The 23688-nt window shown below is 42.9% G+C and overlaps 1 protein-coding gene across 1 annotated transcript in view; it reads right to left on the bottom strand.

Moving 5' to 3' along the window:
- LOC116389791 (plakophilin-4) overlaps positions 1 to 23688 on the bottom strand; it is a 68695-nt gene that overhangs the window by 14199 nt on the left and 30808 nt on the right. Inside the window, exons 2-10 of the mRNA XM_031858742.1 lie at positions 23211 to 23326; positions 18019 to 18053; positions 13705 to 13830; positions 13080 to 13273; positions 11980 to 12562; positions 5453 to 5623; positions 2350 to 2560; positions 1304 to 1436; positions 374 to 587 (exon numbers count right to left, since the gene is read on the bottom strand). Of these exons, the coding sequence (XP_031714602.1) occupies positions 374 to 587; positions 1304 to 1436; positions 2350 to 2560; positions 5453 to 5623; positions 11980 to 12562; positions 13080 to 13273; positions 13705 to 13830; positions 18019 to 18053; positions 23211 to 23326 (1783 nt within the window). The remainder of the gene's footprint in view (positions 1 to 373; positions 588 to 1303; positions 1437 to 2349; positions 2561 to 5452; positions 5624 to 11979; positions 12563 to 13079; positions 13274 to 13704; positions 13831 to 18018; positions 18054 to 23210; positions 23327 to 23688) is intronic.

The raw sequence follows: 23688 nt of genomic DNA, 5'->3' as shown, positions 1-23688 counted from the left end.
CCTCCTAAATATGACTATTTGTCCCCTTTCTCTGTTTTAAATGAGTGTAAATTGAACATATTTGGGTTTCAAATAACAAGCAACATAAAGATTTTTGACTTTGATCATGGGGGAAATTGAGGCGGCCAATTTTGTCACAATTTTCAAAATTGTTAAAGCTGAAAAATTCTTTGATAATGAAACTAATCATTAGATGACAGGAAGTGTACTTTTGCTTTCTTGTTAGGGCAGAAGGAGGAGCTTTATAGCGGATCATAGTTATGTGGAAGCATGTAAACACTACATGCCCACATCCTAAAAGGGAAACCAACAAGCTCGGAATTCACCTCAGTGTTTTGAAATGCAGATACATCCTCCACACATGCTGACTCACCTGTGACAAGCTCCCTCACTTCAGCATCCACAGTCTTCCTCAGCAGGCGGAGCAGAGCTGGGACACCTCCTGCGTTCCTCACAGCGATCTTGTTCTCATCCATAGCTTTCCCATAAACGAGGTTCCTCAGAGCTCCACAAGAGTTCTTCTGGACCTCAAGGACCTTGTGGTCTAGTAGGTCCACCAGGTGTTTAATTCCACCCAGTCGACACACCTGTGGATGATGTGAGTGAGATCAGGTGGGGAAAAGATTCTGACCACAAAGAGCTTCTTTTTTTTTTTTTTTTTCATCTTATATTACTGTGGAGCACAAAATCATGCATTTATTCATGTGACAAGAGAATCTAGACACAGGGAATTTAATCATAATGTCTATAATCTATGTCTACAAAAAAAAAAGCCTTTACCAAAGGACACGGCGGTTTAAACGACTAAATTAACGCTTTCATCTTGAGAGAGGAATGAAACGTACTAGGAAAGGATTGCTCCATCTTTCCTGCTTATAGTATGAATCATTTTGTGAGATGTTGACATTTGGATAAAAGAATTCTTCATCTCTGAAGTCTTATTTCTCTTTCAGCTTTACGTTGAGAAAAGACAAACTTGACCTTTAATGTTGTGAGTGAAAAACAGGCGTAGCGATGGATTCCTGTGTGTCTATTTTAAGTTAACTGTTAGCAGTACGGTTGTTTCTTTTAATGGTTTATGGCATGAGCGAGCAGTGTGAATGTGTCTACGTGTGTGATTCTGCCGTCGGTTTTGTCTGCTGGGTCAGAGTAAGTAACATTTAAGGGACCACTTAAGGTATTACAATTCATCCTGAGGGGGGCATGCATGTCTGTGCAATCCATCTAGGGTTGTGACAAGTTAAGACATTTCACTTGAAATATATAATAAGACACAGTGTGGCACTGGTGGTACAATACCTACCTCCGTCTTAACCCGGTTATCGCCAAAGCACAGGTGCTGCAGGTAGGCGGCTGCGTTGGCCTGCACTGAGGGGAAGTGGTGCTGCAGCATGTGAATCACCTCAGTCAGCTCTGGGTCACGCCAAGCAAACTCCCTAGAATAGAAGTGTGGGGGGTGCAAAGGCATCAGCGTGACGACGGGGAAGAAATTAAGTTACTCCTTAAAAACACGGGCACAGTTTCCTTCAAAATGAATACTTCAGCAAACTGAGGGCAAACTAATAAGAAAAGGAAATTACATTCACATCCGGTTCTATATAACAATCCACTCTGGTCACACAGAAGTGAGGAATGCATCGCCTCTCGACTGCTCTCTTCTGGCACGTTACTTATCAAAAATGTACATCCGTCTTTTACAGTACATGTATCTGAAACTAGGTGACACGATGAGATTACTTGTGTTTGAGTTGTGGCAGGTGTGCTCTCCCTCACCGAGAGTGAATTACGCGCAGCAAGAACCCAGGCTGTACAAACTGTTTTAGCATTGAATAAATCACAGCACAAAGCTGAAAAACACCCTGGACAGAGATCCAGTTAGATATTCTCGGGGGAAATTTGACTTCCTGAACCGACCTGAGTCACGGTGGGCCCCCCCCCCTGAAGCACTCTCTTCAAGTAGCTACACTACAACAACATACAGGGGTGTAAACAAAGCTCCCGATGTGCAACGTCAGGGGGGGGGGGGGGGTTTACTGCCGAAGTCAACCCACTCTCTGCACTTACACGTCTGAACGACAAGAGCAGACGCAGCACTTTAGCGTATGTGAGAGTCTATTGTTGAGAGGCCAAGCACGGCAGAGCCAGCTTAAAAAGCTAGACTACCCATGGGGCTCCCTGTTTGAATAGAAAGAGGACACCGGTGTTGACCCAGCAGAACAGCGATGCCTTGTAAGCATTCGTAGACCCTTCGGTTGACTGTTTCCTGCTACACTGCGCTGGTTACTAACCACTGACTACATCTTATGGTTAAGAAATACAGCATGGCACGGCAATGTGAGCAGTACTTACCTGGGATCCTTCTGAATGCTGTCTATAGAGGGTGAGCGGTTAGCACCGTCATCCATGACGGCAGCCTGGCAAGCGTAGTTGGGATCAGTGGGCCGGTACTGTGCTGAGCGACAGGGATCAGCATAGGTGGCTGCTGTGTTAAGAGCATAATTGTTTCTTTGGTAGATCATAGCACTGCGCTGGCTGGGTGTCCGCTGGAGACTCCCCACACCTGAGGGCCAAAAAAACAAAAAGCTTGAGACAGAAAGTTTAAAAAGGAAAAACACAGACGCGAGCCGACAAACCTTTTCAGCTAAACTCTTAGCTGTGCTCACCGGTAACATACCACCTCAAACCGAGCTGAAAATAAAAAAAAAGCGGCCGTTCCTTCAGACTCAGCAACTTCTAAAACCTGGAACCAATTAATGATGAGGATAAAACACAGCTCCCATGGCTCCACAAAGCAGAAGTCTTCATCTTCAAGGGACTGTTTGCATGTTGTTTTGCTTTTACAAGATTGTGTTCCACCAAAGGGATCCTGCTGGGACTCAACTTGCTCGAAGATCCAAAAAAAAAATCCTTTCCTCAACGTCTTTTCGCTCCTTTGCGCCACTTTCTTCTTCGGCTAACTTTGCCAAACGCAGCAGAGAGGCAACGGTGAACCATGACCGGCTCCAGAACAGTCAGAGATACACTGGTAGAGCAGAAGCATCACAAGCATGCAGATAAAAGGTCCAATATTCAGTCCTGACGACAACAGTCGTCTTCCTCTTTTCATTCGCTCCAAGTCATATTATGACCTACATTTTTTAACACAATGGGTCAAAAACACAGAACTGCATAAACAAGCTGGTTGTATTTAGCCTTCCTTCTCACCAGAGCCACGTGACGTGTGTGGCAGCCTGACTGCCGCGCTGGTTAGATCACTTTCAGAGTGCCAGCAGGACTAGGCATGTGCGTGCTCCTGCCCCCTCCTACCAGCAACCGAGACGTTTCGACTGGTGGGGCCGCTCCAAAAACACAATTTCTCACATCAGTGCACTTCTATGTTGGGCAGCAGCACTTCCCTGCAATATGGTCATCTCCGAAAATAGAGCCAAAGACACGGGAGGACAAATTAGGAACAGAATAGTGTAGCAGTGCAATTTCAGTCAAACTATTTGGGTTCCATTTCTCATCTTTTCAGCCAAGGATCAATATTTCTGCAAAAAATAAAAAGTGCAAGCTTCCAGAACAAAAATCAAAGAATGCATGGAAAGCCGGGGGGGGGGGGGGCCATTGAAATTTCATTTTACAACATAACAAAGAAAACTCTGGGATCAAATTGGATTCTTCTAATGAGGTAGCTCTTACAAAGACTCCATATTGAACACCCCTCTCCAGCTCCGCCCCACTCGCCTCCCTCGATACAGCCGGCATAAACACATTATAGTGGCCCGCCTGGGGGCCTCTTCGCAGCATCAATAGCATTTATTAGTGAACTTATCGGTCTAAGCAGAGCTGCTGTGTGCCAAGGAGAAAGCTGAATGGTGTGTGTGTGTGTGTGTCAGTGCAAACTAAGCATGTGTATCTGAGGCAGGAGGGATGAGACGAGAATGCCAACATCAGGAGAGCTGGAAGAAAGCAGGCTGTGGGTAACCAAGCTGTCCCCCAGCCTTCTTTTCATTCTCAGTGTGACACACAGGTAATGGACTCCTTTGTGGCAGGATGACATGTCAGTACCTGCCTATTAACTCATGTCTCACCCTTTCTGCTGACAGTGGAGGGAGGAGCAGACGGGAGGCAGGGAAGGAGAGGGTGACAAAGTGAAAGAAAAATAGAAAAGCAGGAGGAAAAAAAAGCAAGGAAGAAAGACATGACATAGGTACTGCTAAAGGGCAGATGGAGAGAGAAATGGTGTTCCCGAAAAAAAGGCAAAGACTGCAGAGTCAAGGGGAGTAAGAGGAAAAGACGGTTTTGAAGAGATTTGAAGAAAAAGGGAACGTCTGCACTTGATAAGAGCAAAGAAGGTGCTCTGAATGCAAAGATGGGTCCGCTTGAAATGAAAATGGTACGGGAGAAGAATTGTGCTTAAATAAGAATAAATAAATAAGTAAGAAAACCAAAAGGAGTTTTTAAATATGATGAATAAAATATATTTGATAGTCTGATCTGCTACACACACACACACACACACACACACAGACACACAAAACCAAACACCTTGTATCGTTTGTTAGCTATAGCAGGGGTTTTCAACTGTTTTGTGCAGACTATTATCATATTGACAACACTGTTGCAAACCGGCCTAAACATCACCGTATTTAGAATATCACATGATATTATATGATAAGTTCTCTTTGATCCCCTTCAATACAGTAGTTTATCTTTATCAGTTTAGCTAGCTAGGTGCAACAGTAAACACAGTACCTGCTGGTAGCTAATGACAGACCGCTTACCTTCTGTATTGATATCGCACTCAAATAAACTAAATCGAAATCAGACAGACTTTGCAAAGTTTAAGAAAATAACCACACAAATAGCCTATAAAGATGTGAAATTATTACTCAATAGCACAGTCCTCTGCAGCTCCGTGCTGCTCTATAAGCCTGCCCACTTTTCAGCTGACCAATCAAATGTGAAGGACTTGATTTAAATCCCTCTATTAACTGTACACACCACTTAAATAATTGGTTTCAGAGTACATAACAGTACAGAAGCTAAAGACGCTCTAACTTCCGTTTCACTGGGACTTTGAGGGTTGTTCTGCTAAATATCCGGCAGTGAAAACCACAAGAATATAAACTGACAAAATGTATCTTTAGAGTTACCATGACATTGCACATTTAGGATTAAAAACTCCCAATCTACAGTTTACTGACAATTGCTTTTTATTACCGTTTTCAACTTCAGTCCTACACTCGTGAGCTCGCGTTTCTTTCTGGTAACCACTTTGGAGAACATTTCAACACTTGACTCTACTGACATAAAAGGTAACACCTAAAATGTCTCAATCACAATCACGTCACTTTTCCTTCACATCACCTCTGACAGCTTTCATTTGGTGCCGTGTCCCTTGTGGGTGTTTTTTCTTCATCCTTACTTATCCTTGCCTCCTGGTTTTAACATACTAAGTGGGACCAACCTGAGGCGCTCCTGTAGAGGGTGCCCGGCTGGGTGTGGCTGGGGCTGCAGTACAACGGGCCCTGGAACGTTCGATCCTCGTAGATCGGAGCGATGTGGCGGTCTGGGGACATGGCTGACCTTAAGTCCGGGCCCAGCTGGCTGTGTTGACTGGCGTATGACCTCCGTACTCCTGGAGATGAAGGAGAGTGGTCAGCGGATGAGTCGTTAGATGCAGAGTGATACACACACAGCTAAGTAAAGTGTCAAAGGTTTGGGCCCTCTGTCATTCATATCCCATGTGCCCCCCCCCCCGTTGTGGAATGAAAATCAGTTTTAGATATTTGCTTGATTTTGGCAATCAATCACAGTAGAGCACATGTCTCCTTTAATTGTTGTCAAAGCTAATGTCATTGTTGAGTGGTAATGCGGTTCACTGATATGCAACGTCTGCTCCGCATTACCATACAAACAACAACACGACACGGACAAAACATCAGCAGCCATGATGCTCACTGTGACCTCTCTCAAGTTTCAGGTTTGTAAGTTAATGTATACACAGGATGAAAAATAAATGTAAACAAATAGGAAAAAATGTATACATGAGTTAAAAAAAAAAAGCATTGGCTAAAACATTCCAAAAATTAAACATGATTCTTTAAGACAATGAAAAAGTTAAAATGATCTGTCAGCTCTCCTTGTTTCTGTGTATCATTGTTCCACATTACATGAAGTTGACACACCTGCTGGAACAATTTATGTCCAAAAATAATGGAATCTTTTCAATAGATTTGGTCACCCCAAATATAGACTTCAAAAATAACACACAAGGACCAAAGTCAACTGCCTTCATCCACGTATGTTCTGCACCAGCCGGAGAGGAAATAGCTAGTAAGTAGTCTGTATTTGTACTACAAAGAACTTTGTGGAGAGATGAACAAAACTAAATAACAGTTTAGTTATAAACTTGATATAAAAAGGAAAAGTGTGGTATGGGAAACAGCTTCTGTAATCAGCAACAAGCAAACCTGAGAAAGGTGAGAAAAGGAAACACACAGGTCTGACAGGTGAGTGATCCAATCAGAACGTACGCAAATAAAAAAAAAAAATGACACAAAAGTCAATATAACAACCGGCTGCAGGGACAACGTGAAGCAGCGAGTCCTGTCTGATTCAGAATCAGTCCACAATAACAGAATGAACAACAATATCTGTAGCTCTGAATCCGTCCACGTAAACAAGACCCACCGCCATGAGACCCCTCACCAAACCAACCTCAAAATGCCTTCAAATCACAACATGAGCCCAGCACATATCCGTGCTCTTTCTTAAAGGGGGATGTGGTAATTCTAGAGCATTGAAATCCTCCTGTGTGCTACAACCCTCCAAGTGAACCCCATTGCTGACAGTCAGAAAGAGCCTGTTGGTCTCCTACACCCTACTCCCCATTAGGGTCTGCAGGGAGAAAGTCACATTAAAAACTAAACAGCAATAAGTAAAAAGTATGTTATGATTAAAGCATATTACACAATTAAATCTAATGGTCCTGTCTTTTGAGACAGGCTGAAAATGACCACATTAACTCACAAATTTCTGCATAGGAGATGGATGATGGGCTGTAAAGCTGCAAAATCCAAATAATAAAAGGTCTAATTCTTGAAAATGGATGTAATTCCGGCATGATTCGGCTAATCATCCCCCTTATTAAATTAAACGTGAATGTGTTATTGTGATGAGAGGTAAAATAACTGACATGCTTTCACTGTGAAGTTTTGAAGATGTCGTGAATGTGTTATGCACTACGCTCTTATTTAAAGCTGAAGAAAAGTAAAAGACACACTGGTGCAATGAAGAGTAGAAGACAAGGTGAATATTAAGAGATCTCTGCTGTACTTTTCTTTATACTCCATGTTGATGCCGATGTTTCCGTGTTTGTGTTAAACCTCACGTCAGTGAAGCTCACTGCACTGTGAAGCCCAGCGGACCAGCATGCAGCTGGCAACTAACTGCTCATTGCACATTTCACGAGCCTCCAAACGTCACTTGGGTCCTCTCCAACTGCATGAGCTCAGTCGCAGACCGCTACTAAACACCAGCTCCGCCAATGCAGAACCAGCAGATATGAGGGATTCTTGTCACAGTTTGAGACGGAGGAAATTAATAAAGAAGAGTTTGCCTCCTTTGGGAGCAGGGGGGGGGGGGGGGGCAAACGAGTGAAGATTTTTAGATGTAGATAGCGGGGCCAGACTGACTCTGACCTCTGAAGGACCAAGCAGTTGAGAAGCAGAGCTCTGCAGGGGGGGGGGGGGGGGTCATCAAAAGACCCAGCCAACCTCTAGCCGCATGACTAATGCATAGGAGGATGAATTATCTAGATTAATGGTTAGTTTTTACCCACGCCTTTTAAAGATATTAAAGCTGAAGTCCTGGTCAGGTTTGGTAGCATTCCATTAAACGACATGTCTAACTGCTCTATAATAGCTTTGGATATTTTGTGCCATGTAACATTTTTACATCAAAATGCTTTTGGGTTGAATTGTCTGTTACTATATTAACAGATCTTTTATAGATCTTTATATGCAACCGTTTGGCCCCCTACCTATAGCATCCCGCCTCCTCTTCCCTGCTACCAGGGTTGTTTCTCCATTGTTTAAATATTGCTTGGTGGGGAACATTTCATTTAGTTTTTTATTTTAATTTTACATTATTCAAAAGAAATGGTTTTTAAACAGTATTAAATAAAATAAATGATCCACTTAATGCAATGCTTTCAGAGCAGCTTAGAGGGTTTTAGGCACTCCAGGGTGAATGTCTCTCAGCTTTTAGTGTCCTCTCTTCTGGCTTTTTGCTAAATGAAACAGTTTGGCTGGAAAATATAGTGCAGGTTCACAATGTCAGGCTCATCAATGAATTCTATTTCATATCTAAATTTGAGGCACCGGTGGTTAAACTTAACCACGAATTACATGTAAACAAATACTCTGAAATGGCAGGCATGTTGTTGTGAAGGGTTAGGGAGTAAAACTGAATAATGCCGCTGCCGCTGAGTGCTGTAGTGGCACCCTCAATAGCGCAGGAAGCCTTTCACTCTGTGGCAGAGCACACAATAGCCACTAGCAGCGGCTTGGCAGGAAATCAGTTCAGTTGTACAAAAGGTTTAAAGGGGGTGAGGCTATGAAGAGAGAGGAGGTAGTGGGAAGACTTAAGGAAAAGGGCGGTAGCAACGGAGAAGAAAGCGGGGGAGAATATGCGAGGGGGGAGGACAAGAAAGGATGAAAATGAAAAGAGGGTTAATGAGGCTGTCTAGGACCACCAGAGACTTCTCATCCCATGTAAAGCCCCGCTGTGACCGAGCGACAGGGACAGAATCTCCCAGGCACAGGAGCCTCCATGCATATCTCTGCCACTCAGCAGCACTGACTCCTGAACGTAGCAACATTCAAACAACCTTAGAGGAGACTAATCCATCTGCCTTCTTTAGTCTGCTCCCCTGGTAGTAGGGCTGCAGTGACTTCCAAAAAAGCATCTGCAAATTGTCGGGGAGAAATAACATACTGCCGTCTATTAAGGATGAATGGTCCACATTCCTGGTGCGTTATAGTCATTTAATTCTCCCCCTCAGCCCTTTCACCGTGGCTTTAACAGATTGCACTTGGCAGAGGCTAGATGAAGGGCGGTGGCGGGCTTGGCGCGTGCTTGCTCTGGAGAAACAAACACTTAAATGGATGCAGCTGACTGCATTTCTCAAAAAGAATCATTTTCAAAAAAGAAAAACTCTTCTCCAGATTAACAGGAGAAATTAAATGAGCATTAGTGAAAAAATCGTAATACTAAAAGGGAGAATAGGTGTAAACAAAAAGTGTACAAATGTTAAAACTGTCATGGCGGCTTGGCTGAGAACATTTCCTCTCGCTCAGTTTGTCCCGCTCTGCTCTGAAACGGACATCAAACCTAACAGGCACGTTATTAAGAACAATTTGTCTTCATTTTCCCATTTCTCAGCAGCGGAGGGAAGATATGACTTCCTGACAATGACAGTGGAGGGAGGGGAGCCAGGTGGGTGGTGAAAAAAAAAAAAAAAAAAAAGAGGTAAGGGAAAAAGAGAAGAGCACAAGATAAGAAATAACAAATACAAGTAAAGGGATAGAAGTCTGCTGAAAGGAAAATAAAAGGAAACCGCACAATGCGTGACACAGCAAAAGAGAGAAGAGGAAAGGAGACAAAGCATCTTCTGATAGATACTGACAGAAAACCACCAACACCAACAATATCAAGGTTAGGCTGTCGGAAGGCGTTTGCCAAATGCTTGCAATTGAGCCTGATCACGTGAACGTCCCATTTCCTTCCACTATGGCTCATCAAACACTTGTGACAAATTACTGTGTTAGAGGTTAGGCTCCACTGTGGTGTATGTGAGAGGAAGGAAGGCAGTGAAGGGACAGACGGAGGGGGTGAGAAAGACAGGAGGGAGAGGAGGAGAACAAGGCTGGCGCCTCCCTTTGCTCAGAGGACAGAGACTGAAAACCCCGTTTGTGTCTGCTTGAAACATCACCACTCAGAGTGTCAGTGTGACGTAAATGCCTACTTTCAAGAACCTGCACGTGACAATGAACGTTTGGCAGAAGGGTAACGCATAAGATGAGGAATTCTGTCAAAACCAGGTCCCACTAGCTCTGTGGCATAAAGACGGTTTGGATTATGAACAGATTGTTATCTGTTACAGGCGGCGTGTGCCAATGAAGGCTGGGAAACAACAACCGGCCCACCAAGTAGAGCGACAAGCTCGCCGTTATAGCCGATATACGTCTTAACTGGTTTATCTTTTGTAATGTTTAACAGCGCCGTTTGTTTACGTATGGTTCAAACTCAAGATTAGGGCTGCACGTACCTTGATGTATACTGTGATGATTATCAATAGATCAAAATGAAAAAAAACCTAGTGACAATATCTTTCAATATATTCTGAGTAGATTACAGAGTTAGACCACGAGGTAGCATGTCATATTATAGCCGATAACACAATAAACATGGTAAAAATGTGCACATGCAGCACCTACATGCAAACACGGCACAGTGAGGATGACAGGAAACAGACGTCACACAACAACCAAAAATCATCACCTTGAACGTCATCATCAAGCAGGGCATCTGAGGATATCCCCAGGCAGCATGAAGACAAGCACAACACAGTCTATTAACCTCGCAACCGTCATACAGAGTGATCCTTTTGCCTTTCGGTGGAATCCTGCTTTCACCTGTTATGAATGACTACATTGATTTTTTTTTTCTTTCCTCAAGCTGAAAATATAATAATATGATACTGAAATGAGAATAGATTTTGCTAGGTAATAACTATGGTTTTCATTATTTTGTCATAGCTACGCTCTTATCTCCAGGAGATACCTGAAGAAGAAGTGAGAGCTGGGAATGAATCAGGACAGGCATGGCCTCTTCCTTTGGCTGCGGGGGAAAATTAGATAGCTCCAGATTTGAACAGGATGCGTGTTTAGCTAGAAAACATGAGTCAGCGTGTGTCCTAAAAGGATGACACACACACAAGCCAGTTTCGGCAGGCAGGTTTTCCAATCGTTATCTTCCTGATCTCAACTGTTCTGGTTAAAGTACACAAACAGTTAAACAGTCACCTCATATTGTCCTTGGTGAGTGCATTCGATATAGCCGTGGCAAAGTAATGGATTCCCACAGAACTCCATTATGTGTCGTGGAAATGTCTTACTCTACCTTCTCTATTATTTCACCACAGAGGTATAAAATTAAATTGCCTGTCACTTATTTAACCTGCAAATTAAAACTTCCTTGTTTACTTAACATCCAGCAATATTCTTGATACATTTGCTCAATTTAAACCGCAACTTAACTGCAGCTGAAAAAAGCTTGTTCTTGGCTCCCAGTGGTGAAACATCTCGCTTTGACTGAAATGTTTATGGTTAAAGTGTTTTCCAAAGCTCTTGAATATTAATTCGAAAAAATACTTCTTAGCCGCATGTTAGCTTTGTGGGCTTCTACTTTAGGACGACTATTTTGGTTTCCTGTTCTTTTGTAAACAGCAAAACTAACTGTGATTAGCAGTCTATTATTCTCCTTGGGCTAATATTTGTCTTCTTGCAGGAACTCTGTTTTGGCTTCACACCAGGACAATCGCTGACCTCACAGTCGCTGTTTATTTTCGGATTCGTTATGCTGAGCACAGAGCCAATGACAAGCCAACAAGAAATGTACCGCTGACCAAATATTGACAGCCCGCAATACAAATCCTCTACTCGAGGAGTTCAGAGGAATTTATGGAAAGCAATTATGTGGCAAAGATGGTAAGCTGAACATGCTATGAAACTCAAAATAACCTTTTTAAAAGATGTTTTGTTACTTTTCATTATATCAATGTTTTCCTTTTTTAAGGTAATAAACACTTTGACTAATATTGATGTCTTACATTAACGGCTTGAATAAAAAAGTGAGTTTGAGCAGGCTGCTGAGCTGAAACTCTGTAAATGTCTGTGAGTGTGCGAGTGTGTGTGTGCATTTGAGCACCTGCAAGGTTGTCAGGTCGCGTCATCCTCTCGTAAATGTCATAACTCTGGGGTCCATAGGGGTTGGTGTTGTGGATCATGGAGCGGGGCAGAGTGGAGCTGAAGTGCTGGGGCACAGCGGTCATACTAGCCCTGACTGGAGACGACGAATGAGTGGGCTGCTTAGTCAGCGGAGAGTTGATGCCTTCCACCATGGTCAGAGGCGAGCCCACGCGGCCTGATGATGACCCCGCCGAGGCCTGATAAGGCGAGGTTGTGCGGCTGGCGCCTCCCGACCGTGAGTTCGTGGAGCCCATGCGTCGCAGCGCAGCAGGGGAGTTTTTCTGCATGGAGTACGGCGAGCCGCTACCGCCGACATTGTTACTGGTGCGCTGGGCAGAGGGCAAGGTGGTGGAGAAGATGCTGGAGAGGGGTTTGGGTTCAGTTACAATGGGGGAGCCGTAGGCACTGCCAACAGAGGTACGCAGGGAGGAGCCGCGGGACGGGGACATGCTGCTGGCGTAGGCTGGCGAGTGAGAGCGAGAAGGCACTGAGCTTACCCTCCGCATAGCACGACCAGGCACAGCTGCTGTTACTGCCGGACCCTGCAGAAAAAAAACAATATGGCTTCATTTGTTTCATTCAGGAGCTATAAAATCATTAACAAGCATGACATGCTAAAAAACACAGCGTTACATAAACCAATTCATGACAAGGGGATGACTTTACTCTGGGCCATATTAATCCCCCCCCCTCTGTTGTGTGTGACAGCGCCATTTGGTTTCTCAATGGTCTGTGTGTACAGCGCTGTATGAAGCATGATTATGTCACAGTGCTCAGTGACCTGTGTGCCTTCTGTTTCTTTAAGCATTACTTCAGTACCGCCACTGAAAAAAAAATATAACAGCAATTTTGGTGTTTCTCTTTTGTTGTCTTATAAAAGCCAACAGTAAATTATGTAATTAAACTTTATGAGGCCATGGACATTGTGAGCAGTGACTGTTTAATTAAAAAAAAAAAAAAAAACTGAATATATGTCGGTGTTACTCAGAAGGTAATACGTTAAAAATACATTTTGTGCTTGAAAACAGCAATATGTTGTCTGTTGATTGCTGGCAGTACCTGGACTGAAGCCTGGCCCTCGGCCCTGGTATTCCTCCCCAGGGTACCAGTGCCGGCGCCAGGGAAGGAGTGCTGCATCCTCAGCTCAGCCTTGCCCAGGTTCTGGCTGCTGACGTAGCCACTGCCGGCATCCTGGTAGCCACTGTCCGAGTACGAGTTCATCTGAGTTGAGCTACGCGAATTCCCCGCGGACTCTGAGAGAGCGTGACAGAAAAAGAAGGCCAAAAATTAAATGCAGAAATAGTGAGAGAGAGAGGGAGAGTAGAAGGACGGGTTAGAGGAACAGGAGACACATCATACGTGGTTTCATAATAAACATGACCTTTACCTAGACAGCATTGCTAATGACAAATGGCACAGCGGGGAAGAACTGTCCTGCCACCACTGTAATTCAGTGTGCTGTGGTACATTCAGCCTTTCATAAGCTGTGATGAGGGATCAGTTGCTATAGATGATATAGATGATGTCAAAGTATAAAGTATGAAAAGGACAACGCTGAAAGGGGAAAAAGGCTTTCTGTATCATCAAAGGAGAAGTAACGATAGAATGAGGTAAGAAAACGAAGGTGGGAGTGAGAGAAAAGAAAACCGCACACGATAGAGAGAAGGCAATAACAGACCCTCACTTTCATGGAGGGAGGCCTGCTCCGGGGAGTACAGAGGCACCTGCTCTGACTCGGTCCTGATGCGGTAGCTGGGCGACTGGGAGCTGTCAGTCACCCGAGACTTGGTGTCCGCTGCGGCGGAGGCATCTGGGAAGACACAGCAGAGCAGGGAGTCAGACAAAGAGACAAGGCTTCGAGTCTGAAACAATAAGAGTTCGGGCTTTGCATGGAAAGATTATAATAGTCATTAAAGCAGTGAACAATTGATGGAGTTGAGAGAAAACAACAACGGACAATGATTTCCGCGACATTAGTTTCACGCTTGTGTACGGTGGAGTCATTAAATCGGAATAGTTTCGCTGCTCTAACATTCCCCTACATCTTCCTCTCTTCAGGACAACAACCAGTGTGGAAAACAGGAACTGGAATCAGCCCTCTTATGTCCCCTGTGCACAATGTTCCCCCCGTAATCCCAATCTAGTTAAGCGTGACCAGTGTCAATGAGTTACTCTGCAATCACTGCAACAAAAGCCAGCAAGTGGAGGGGAACAGAGAGGCAAACACTGGCAGCCAGGTTGTTTTTCTTAAAATTCTGCCCGATTAGCGGGTGCGAAAATAAGCGTTGAAGGAGCCGCCTTGTTGCCCAAACTGACCTGTTGAATAAATCTGTTGATACGATGTGATTTTCTCAATTTATGCACGCAATGAATTTGTAATTTAGCTAATAAAACCACAGTATTGCAGTTGGACGTAATTAAACTTGTGCAAAACGCCCTCACTTTCATACCAACCATGCAACCATGTAAATCACACCTTGACAGACCCATATGTTTTGTCAGCAAAAACAATATGGCCGTATGAAAACAGCACAGTTAAGAAATGTAGGCTACTTTACTCGTCCGTATAACAACACTGACAGCACAAAGCCACATTTCTTTAATGCAAATGCTGGTTAAAAGCTGGATTTTAATTATATTTTCTTCATGCTAGAGAGCCTGAATCTGGTCCAAACCTTCCTGCCGCCTCATATTAATAGGCCTACAGACGAATTACTACGGCACACTATAAAAAGATTTTTGTGGAAACCATCTGGAAATCTTGCACTGCTTGAAATAATTAAAACAAATATATCACAGGTGACAGCAACCGGGAGAGGTGGGGTGTAATGTGACAGGAAAAAAGTAATAATGATATGCATAATATACCTCACCCACCTGGGGGTGGGTTGTTGTTGCTGCAGCACCCTCAGCACCTCTCTTTAACAGGGTCATTAAAACTTTACTCAATAATACATTGTCACACATTGCAGAGGATGCAGCAAGTGTTAATCCACCTTCTTTTTTTTCCTCTCTCTACGTGAACTTTTTTTGGACCCCAGTGCTCTTTGGCGACGGGCCCTGACATACAGAGAGAACGTCATTAAAATTTCATGTGGGTGATACAAGAGACTTGTTAAAGTATTTACAGAAAAACAATGAGAGTCTAGGTTTTATAAGACCAGGAAGCTTTTATATGTCCTGTAAACGTATAATAACAGGACTGAACTAGTGCTTTGTCTCCTCCGATCCCAGCAGTGACTCTGTGTCTGGCACACAGTGTGTCCTTTCAGACCACAGGGTTTTTATACTGAGCCTTGACCCTGTTTGATAAATGAGATGCCAAAAAGCCAGAACAGAGAAGGAAGAGAGGGAGACAACTGGAAGACAGAAAGAGAGACAGAAGCCCCTTTTTTCACACATTGAAGATTAAACATCACTAGCTGCCGTTAGCTATGCATGGCAGTAGATTTTTGACATTCACAATAAAGTCTCCCATAAGTTACAATTTCAATGTTGCCGTTTTCAGCCATAACATGGCCACTCTGGATAGAGTATTTCATTTTTTCTCTACGAAGCTGAAGAACAGAGTTGTAAGTTCTTCCACAGGAGATAGATTTTAAAACTTATTTTGCAGTTGAATATGTATCTCTACTACTTATGCTCACTTTAGTAACCCCAGTTGTCAACGCACTCTGTGGACCTCCCCCCCCAAAACATTTTCTTGTAAATTAATTATGTATTAGATAAAACTACACAATATGGTTTACAGTCAAGCGGCACCCATGCAGATACTCAACAAGTCTGCAGCTCATAAGAATTGTATTTACATTTCCCTCACTACCTTTTTTGTAGGTATTTCACTACTTCTAATTAATGTGTTGGAAAATGATGTGGGTTTTAAAAAGATATATCTATATATACACTACAGTGAAATCTGGACTAGCTTTTGTTAGGCACTTTTCATTTTAACTTTAAAACAAAGAAACCAGACGTGTCACAGGTTAACTAATAATAAATCTGAATTCTAGTGCTAACTTTGAGCCTGTTGAGGTTAAAAAATACATATTTATAAGCATGTAAAAGGACCACAGGCGTATAATTATGAGCCTGCTAGGCATCCAATGGGCTGGGAACAAGAAAAAGTGAGTGGAAATAATTGTCGTCTGTGAGAAATCGAGCTGTGGTTTGAGGAGCTGGGCAGGTAACCAATGCCAGCAACCAAAACAGTCAAATTATAAGTAGGCTATTTAACACCAAAATTGTTGAGTGTACTTATTATTTTGGTATTTTCTTTATTTAAAAATCACAAGATTGCAGGAAACTACATATCTGACAGTCAACTTTTTCTGGGGGGCATACCCCCCCCGTTCCAGTTTCGGGATCCATTTTTAGTTCTCAAGTCTGGCAAGTGTGATGGTGACATGTTAAACTGTCAGCATGTTGAGAGAATAAATATCTGAAGAAAGAAGAAGACGGGGGACAGAAACGGACAGAAAGCTTTCATTCTGGGGTGTTTTCCACTCTCAGTGGACACGAGGTGTGACTGCATTGACATTTCCTGCGGCTAAAAGGCCGTTTCCACACTAACACTTCTATCCGAAACTCTCAGACAGCGGGCGCGACACATGGCGGCTCACGTTGCCAATAGACCTCACAGACAAACGTGGCCCATTACGCTATGTGCCACACGTTTACACTTTAATTCATTTCGATTGGAAAAAGTACACTGCCACATCTGACTATCATTTATCATCTACACTACGATGAGAAATCAATGCGAAGCAAAAACAGTGATTGTGATTAGTCCCCGGCGCTGTTCAAACCCCAATGAAACGCATTCAGCGAGGAAATGGGGAATGGGCAGCAAATAAGAAAACGGTGTAGAATTAATATTCCCAGTGCATATGTACAAGTATAACCCTTTAGGCTTTGCAGACAGGATTGACAATAAAAGATTAATGGCCATTGCCGAAATTTGCTAAGTTCCACTCTGCAATAAATAAGCCATGAAATACATTAGTATATTCAATTCATTATCAGGTCTCTGGTGAAGATCCCTAAACAAACACTAAAGAGACCGAAGGGGTCTGACAGAGATCCTTCCGCTCCACATCACTGACTGTGGTGCTGTGTGCGAGTGGGCAGACGTAGCTTAGATAAATATTAAAACAAGAAAAGGCCTTAGGCTGTCCATTAATGTGAGCTTGGTTGAAATGTCTCATGGTAGCTATGATTATTAAGGAAATGTAAAACATGCCTAAACTGCATTACACACACACACAAACGCACACCCTTAACAGACCCCGTACAAAAAAGATGCACACACTTTCTGCCAATATTAAATAATTCAGAGGCACTTAGCGGAACAGTTAAGCCTTACTGATAGCACATATGTCACTGTTTACTATCTACATCAGTGTGATACTGAACAGAACGGTCTAATCCACTATCATTTAGTGTGGACCTCATAAAGTAAACCAAGAATCAAGCCAAGCAGATGGGTATTCATGTCCAACGGTGGTTATTGATCACCGACTGGTGTAGTCAGGGTCGAACAGGAACAGGAATTAATGAAGGTTGCTTCAAACCTTTAGAGAGGACACCTGAATAAGTCTATGTATTTTAGTATTGAATGATGTCTACAGCAGCAAGTATAAAACATCAGTAGAAATCAAAACAAAACAGGTACAATAAACGATCAAAAAGTAAAGGTACAATAAATAAGTGTATTGTAAAAAACAACAAAAGCTAATAATACAATATACAGATCGACTGGTTGTATACACATATGAGATATGAAATATTAAGTGTTTCTATTGCTCATACATACACTGAGCACCGATTTATTGCTCCATATTAAGTTTTTGACAAATATTGCACCATGCGTAACTATCAGGTTACCAATGAGTGAGTGCAGAGGACACTTCATGTGATCTGAATGCATGTAAACAGCAAAAACAGATTTTGTTAGGAAGAGGGACAGCTATCCAATCGTTAAGTGTTTGAGTTGACATACCTGCAATTTTCCACGGCAGGGACTTCTCAGACGAGCTGTATGGGAGAAAACAGGAGATGGAACAGTGAATACATGCACACCACAAAACCAGAGACACCACGGTGAAAGACATGTGTGAAATCATCTGGAAGAGACACTTTTTAGCCTCATGCATTTCTTTCCTTGGGCCTTTAACAACAGGGTCAGAGATGGTAATGTCTGTTTGAGATAAACAGCTCGGAGATTCAGAGTATGCAGCCTAAGAGCAGATTTAATGTTTACAACTCAGATGTAAAGTCCATTCATGTCATCTGTGTTCATCAAGACCTAAAAGGGGCCTTTGGTGACAGCTCGTGTTTCGAGGAGCCATCAGCAATAAGAGATGTTCTAAAACTGTGGGACTGGAAGCTGTTCTTCCACTTGCAGCTTTAATAAACAAAGCCCCCCAAAAAAAAGGCCAGGGGATTGGATACATCCTGATGGGAGCTGAAACTGCCCAAGGACAAGTGAAATCAGAAAAAAATCAGATGTGATCATACAGTACAATCACACACACCGAGTGTACAAGCCCACAGTATCCTGACACCCTAAAGTAACCCTGACATGCAAGCCAGTGTATATTCCAGCACAGAGAGCAATTCAGAGAGATACTCAGTCTCCAGAGAATGTCGTGGCAGAATAACGGTCGAGACAGAGAGCGATCGCAGTCTGCGAGTGCTCGGCCACAACACTGAGGATATACCAAGCAGCAAAAACAGATGGGATCGAGGGACAGTGTGTGGGTGATCGATGATGAATCGGCCTCGGTCAGTAGATGAGGGATCATTCTTAATTGCAAGATAAGAGCAGGAAAGCATCAGGCCAAGTTCCCAGCAGACTATGGCCGAAATCCGTTCAATCTATTGGGAAATGTGAGATTTGTTTTGTGATGAAAAATCCCCTGGACCTTTGGCCTGAGGCATCCACACCCGACATTAGGAAAGCGCAAAGTCCAACCGGTAGCTGGAGTTTTACTGGTGAACCCACTAGTGCTGGAAGTTTCCTCTTCCACCCAATAGTAGAGCAGGCTATGAGAGGAAGAGAGAAAACAGGCCCGCTTTGGCAACTGCATTGCTGAATTTATAGACGCAAGGGGCTAAACAGAGTCCCACTAGAAACCTGCAAAGAATATTTTGATTAATAGTTGAGCATTGTATTTCATCCGCTGATACCATCGCAATGCTAGGCCCAAGGATTGTGCATAAATCTGACTATATACTTTCTGGTCGTTACCTGATGTTGCTATTTTTTCCCCATCTAAGGTGAGCTTTAAGAAGCACGGCTCTCTGACTTTTAATGAGCACGTAGGCAATTAAAAGAGAGGAAGTTGGGGGAGCCGTGCTCCACTGAACCATGGCAGATGAGGTGGAAGAATGGTGACCATGGTGATGATGCACCACACGCGCGCTGCATGTCGACCAGCTGGCTGGATGAAGGCAGCGTAAAGAGATCGTAAAAATTGCCGATAAACTACGGGCCTAAACCTGACAGGACACTTTATTTCCCATCAACCCCTTTGGCCGGGTGGAGGTTGCATCTTTTAGTCGTTTTGCTAGAGGTGAAGTTTGACGACCACACCCTGTATGCTTGTAGAAACGAAGGGAGCGGCCAACTCCGGAGGTGTCGTGAAATGTAATGACTCCCATTACAACCCTTTAAGTGCACCATCACTTCTGCAGATGTCCCGCTGAGCTTATTGAGCCAAGCAGTGTGAACTCAATGGTTAAAGGCTAATCTCCATTCACACACAGATGTCCAGTGACATTTTAATTGTCCTTCCATGTCTGTCTTTAAATTAAAAAAGGTGTGACAATGGTGTTGCGTGTTTTCTCTTGAGACCCTTGAGCTCCTTTAAATCAAGATTGAAGACCTTTCTGTTTGCTGCATGCCTTTAATTGAACCAGATTCAAGGATATTAATCTATATCTGCATTTTACTACTGTATTTAGTGTTTTAATGACTGTTTTTAATGTTCCAATCAATGTTCTTAATTGTTTTTAAATCTCCTTTTCTTTTACCATATGTTTTGATGCTTTTAATGGTTTTATGTGAAGCACGTTGAATTGCCTTGTTGTTGAAATATGCTATGCAAATACACTTGCCTTGCCTCGTCAGAGTCCCTAGGAGGTGGTGGATGGATACACGCCCCCCCCAGAGGAAAAAGTGAATGTGTTTAAAATGTGATTATATCTTTTGTCAGAAACCAGATTTCTGAAACATCATGGGAAACGTATTATTAATATATTATAAAAAAACCTGGATAACAAATGTAGACTACCACTGAAGACACCTGATTATTTGAACATGTTTCTGAGAGGTCGTGTGACCTAAAAACACCGAAAGCACTTCTATCTCTGTGGCAACAGTGAAGAGAGGTGAAAGGAAAGTACTTAACCACTTCTTACTTTTTGGGGTTGCGTCCACAATTTTACTGAAAAAAGGAGCAGGAATGATTTTTTTTTTCTGCTACAACAAAAAAAAACATGAAGAAAAATCCCTTGAACACACCGGCACGGTGAGTGAAAACAGTCTGCTCATCAACAACAGTCAAGCCGCTATCAGCACCGTCAAACCAAATGTTGCAAAACAGCTGCAGCCTCGAATCACTTAACTGATAACCAGAGCCCCCTTTTTTGACTGAACAGTTCCAGGAACTAAACGTTTTGGGAGACAATTGCCTTCTCACGAGAGTTCAAATCAATGTTCTATATTTACTGGTATTTGGCTTGTTTAGTCCACCGACTAATGTAGAAGTTATTGCCATCTTATTTTTCTTTTGGCAGGCTAAATGTTAAACCTGTCACTGACAATGAGGTAAATGCTTCACAAAACAAATTGGGCTGCTAATTTTCATTGTGACTGGCACACAAAAAGAACCCTTTTATTATAGAAGCAGTCATTATATATCGCAAAGAAAGATGGCCTAGTTCTTTAGCTTTTATTCTAAAATGTATCTTGAGCTGCCACTCAGTTTGTTAAATGTCATGAGCGACTAAGGGACAACCACCGGAAAGCAAATGTGTCGCTTATATCTCCAAATATGATCACTGGCGTGGTTGTTGTATACACTAAACCTGGGGTCTAAAACACAGAACTCCCGAAAGAGGAAATGAAAGAAAATAGCCTGGATGTGTATATTTTCAGAGAGCTGTTGTGCAGACCTTTTTGGCAGCACTGGAAGCTGCTCCATACCAGCATCTCTCTAAAAATGAAGAAAGGGGAAATTGACACTCTTAGTCCCGAGTACTGCAATCTGCTGGTGATAGGTGGGTGCTTTTGTAGGTATGCAGGCTGGAGTACAAGAACGCATCGTGTAAGGGCACAGGGCTTATTACTAAAAAGCCAGAAGAGATCACAGAGAGCCATTACACTACAGCCAAGTGTCATGTATCCAGATATATCACATATTGCATCATGGTCCATTTGAGAACGAATGCGGCTCAGACCTGGCATCAGGTGACCATTTGTGAAAAATATGCAAATAACACCTGCCTGGGATGGTACCTTGGGGTTCATGTACAACTTCTGCGAGCATTAATTAAAGACATTAGTATTCAGTGTTCTACAGATAGACTTCGGACAGTAAGGCACTTATAAAAAGAGTGGATACTTTATAAATACAGCAGGGAACAAGGGAGAAAGAAGAAGCTGCCAAACTGAGCTGACGGGAGGAACTGTGTTGTCAACAGTATGTCACCAAAGTAATCAACGCCTTCTACAGTGCTATTCCTCTCATATGAAACAATACTCCATATCAGTAACTATCCAGTGTGATGGGATATTGGGGGAAAAACACTATTTAACTGTTGGAAGTACTGGGGTGTACCAGCGTCTTATCACCATGGTAAACAACAAAGAAACCCTCAGTGGTCAGGGGAACAAAGAAAGGACATGTAGTCAGCACATGTGTTCATGGCCATATCAAAATATGGCTTGAGAGACTATGTTTAGTTCAAAGTCTGACCTTTATGTCGATATATTTAATCACACATACTTTCTAATGAAACATATGACCAGCGTATAGGTTAGTAAAATAGCCACACAACAGAGCACTATGCTGTGCCATCAAAACCCGTGAAGGAAATAGGCAAGAGCAACAATAAAAGACCATAATATTAACAGTGCCTGACAAATCTGACCATTAAGCAATCTCTTAAATGTCACAGTCTATTAACCTCTATTGTAATTTCCCTTGCCGCTTTAAGGAATTACATTTTAACAAGACCTAAAAGACAGTCCACCTATGAATCGTTTAATTAAGTGCAACTGAAAACAGTGATCCATGAATGAAAGTTATGAAACACGCACGCAAAAATTCAAACCATGTTGCTATGACTTTTATGCAGACATACATATTATTACAGATTATCTGTATGTAAACATTCAACCGTGATGTTTTATTCTGCAGTATATTATTAGTAGTACAATGTCAGTGTATCTCCTCATCTTCTGTATCTTTGTCAAATGAAATTGAGTTGGACATTCACGCCACGTGTCAATATAAGGCTGGTGTCAACCCTTCTTCAAAAGGAGTTCTATGAAGCCCATTGGGATATTGTATGTGGTATCGAGCTGTACAAATGAAGCCGGCACGTCGGAGGCACAGCCCACAGGACAGAATGCGCGGTCACTGAGGTGTGATGAAGATGAAGCCTGGTAGTCTCTTAGCTGATGAAATGGGAATGAGTTCCCAGAACAAACTCAGAAGCTCCCCAGCAGCGCTTCAGTGAGCAAACGACACTCCACTAGCACGCACATTCACAAACACATTCCGTCACTGATAAACATAGGCTTAATATTTTGCCCACAGAGACAGCCGTTTACATTTTCATTTCAGCTCAACATAAAAGTGATTTGAGTGAATCAGCCAGGACAAAATCCTGCAGATTTAAATTGCTAACTGCTACAACCGTGTTTCTGATAAGCCAAGAGAAGACCGGAGCAATTCTGTCTGTTTCTAAATAACAGGACAGGAGGGGCACATTTTCAGATTTACAGTCCAATCATATTTGAGCAAACTGGGATGCTCCATCACTATGCCATAAGGTTACACTATGGAATATGGTCACTGCTGTGAAGGATGAAAACGCCATGTGTTGGATTGTTGCTCTGTGTGTGTGTGTGTGTGTGTGTGTGTGTGTGTGTGTGTGTGTGTGAGTGCATCTTCTCATTACCTGCTGCTGCTACCAGTGCCTGGCGACTCGGCCCCGAGTCTGCATCTTTCCAGCTGATTGGCCACAATCTGCCTTTCCACTTCTAGCTCCCTGGTTAGCCGCTCAAACTGGAGCTCCTGCGCATACACACACACGCACCCACCCACACACACACACACACACACACACACACACACACACACACACACACAAAAGACAAGGGACATTCTCATCAGAGAGAGCTTTGCGTACTTCGAAATGACAAATGTGAAGTCAATACGAGGGAGGCAGGTTGACAGTTTGACAGGTAGCTCCTACAGCGTTGCGCTCCATCATGGCATGTAGGTTAATGATGACACAAAATAGAAGATTAAGGAACCTCAAACAAGCTAAATCCAAATATAAATGTTAGCTCCCAAGTAGGTTAAAAAATAGGGACCGTGTACATTCAAACACACACACACACACACACACACACACACACACACACACACACACA

The sequence above is a fragment of the Anarrhichthys ocellatus genome, unplaced genomic scaffold (genome assembly GCF_004355925.1).
Source record: "Anarrhichthys ocellatus isolate YVR2014 unplaced genomic scaffold, GSC_Weel_1.0 scaffold20, whole genome shotgun sequence".
In the NCBI taxonomy this organism is placed as follows: domain Eukaryota; kingdom Metazoa; phylum Chordata; class Actinopteri; order Perciformes; family Anarhichadidae; genus Anarrhichthys; species Anarrhichthys ocellatus.
The sequence above is the reverse complement of the archived record's forward strand: the minus strand, read 5'-3'. Positions and strand labels throughout refer to the sequence as shown.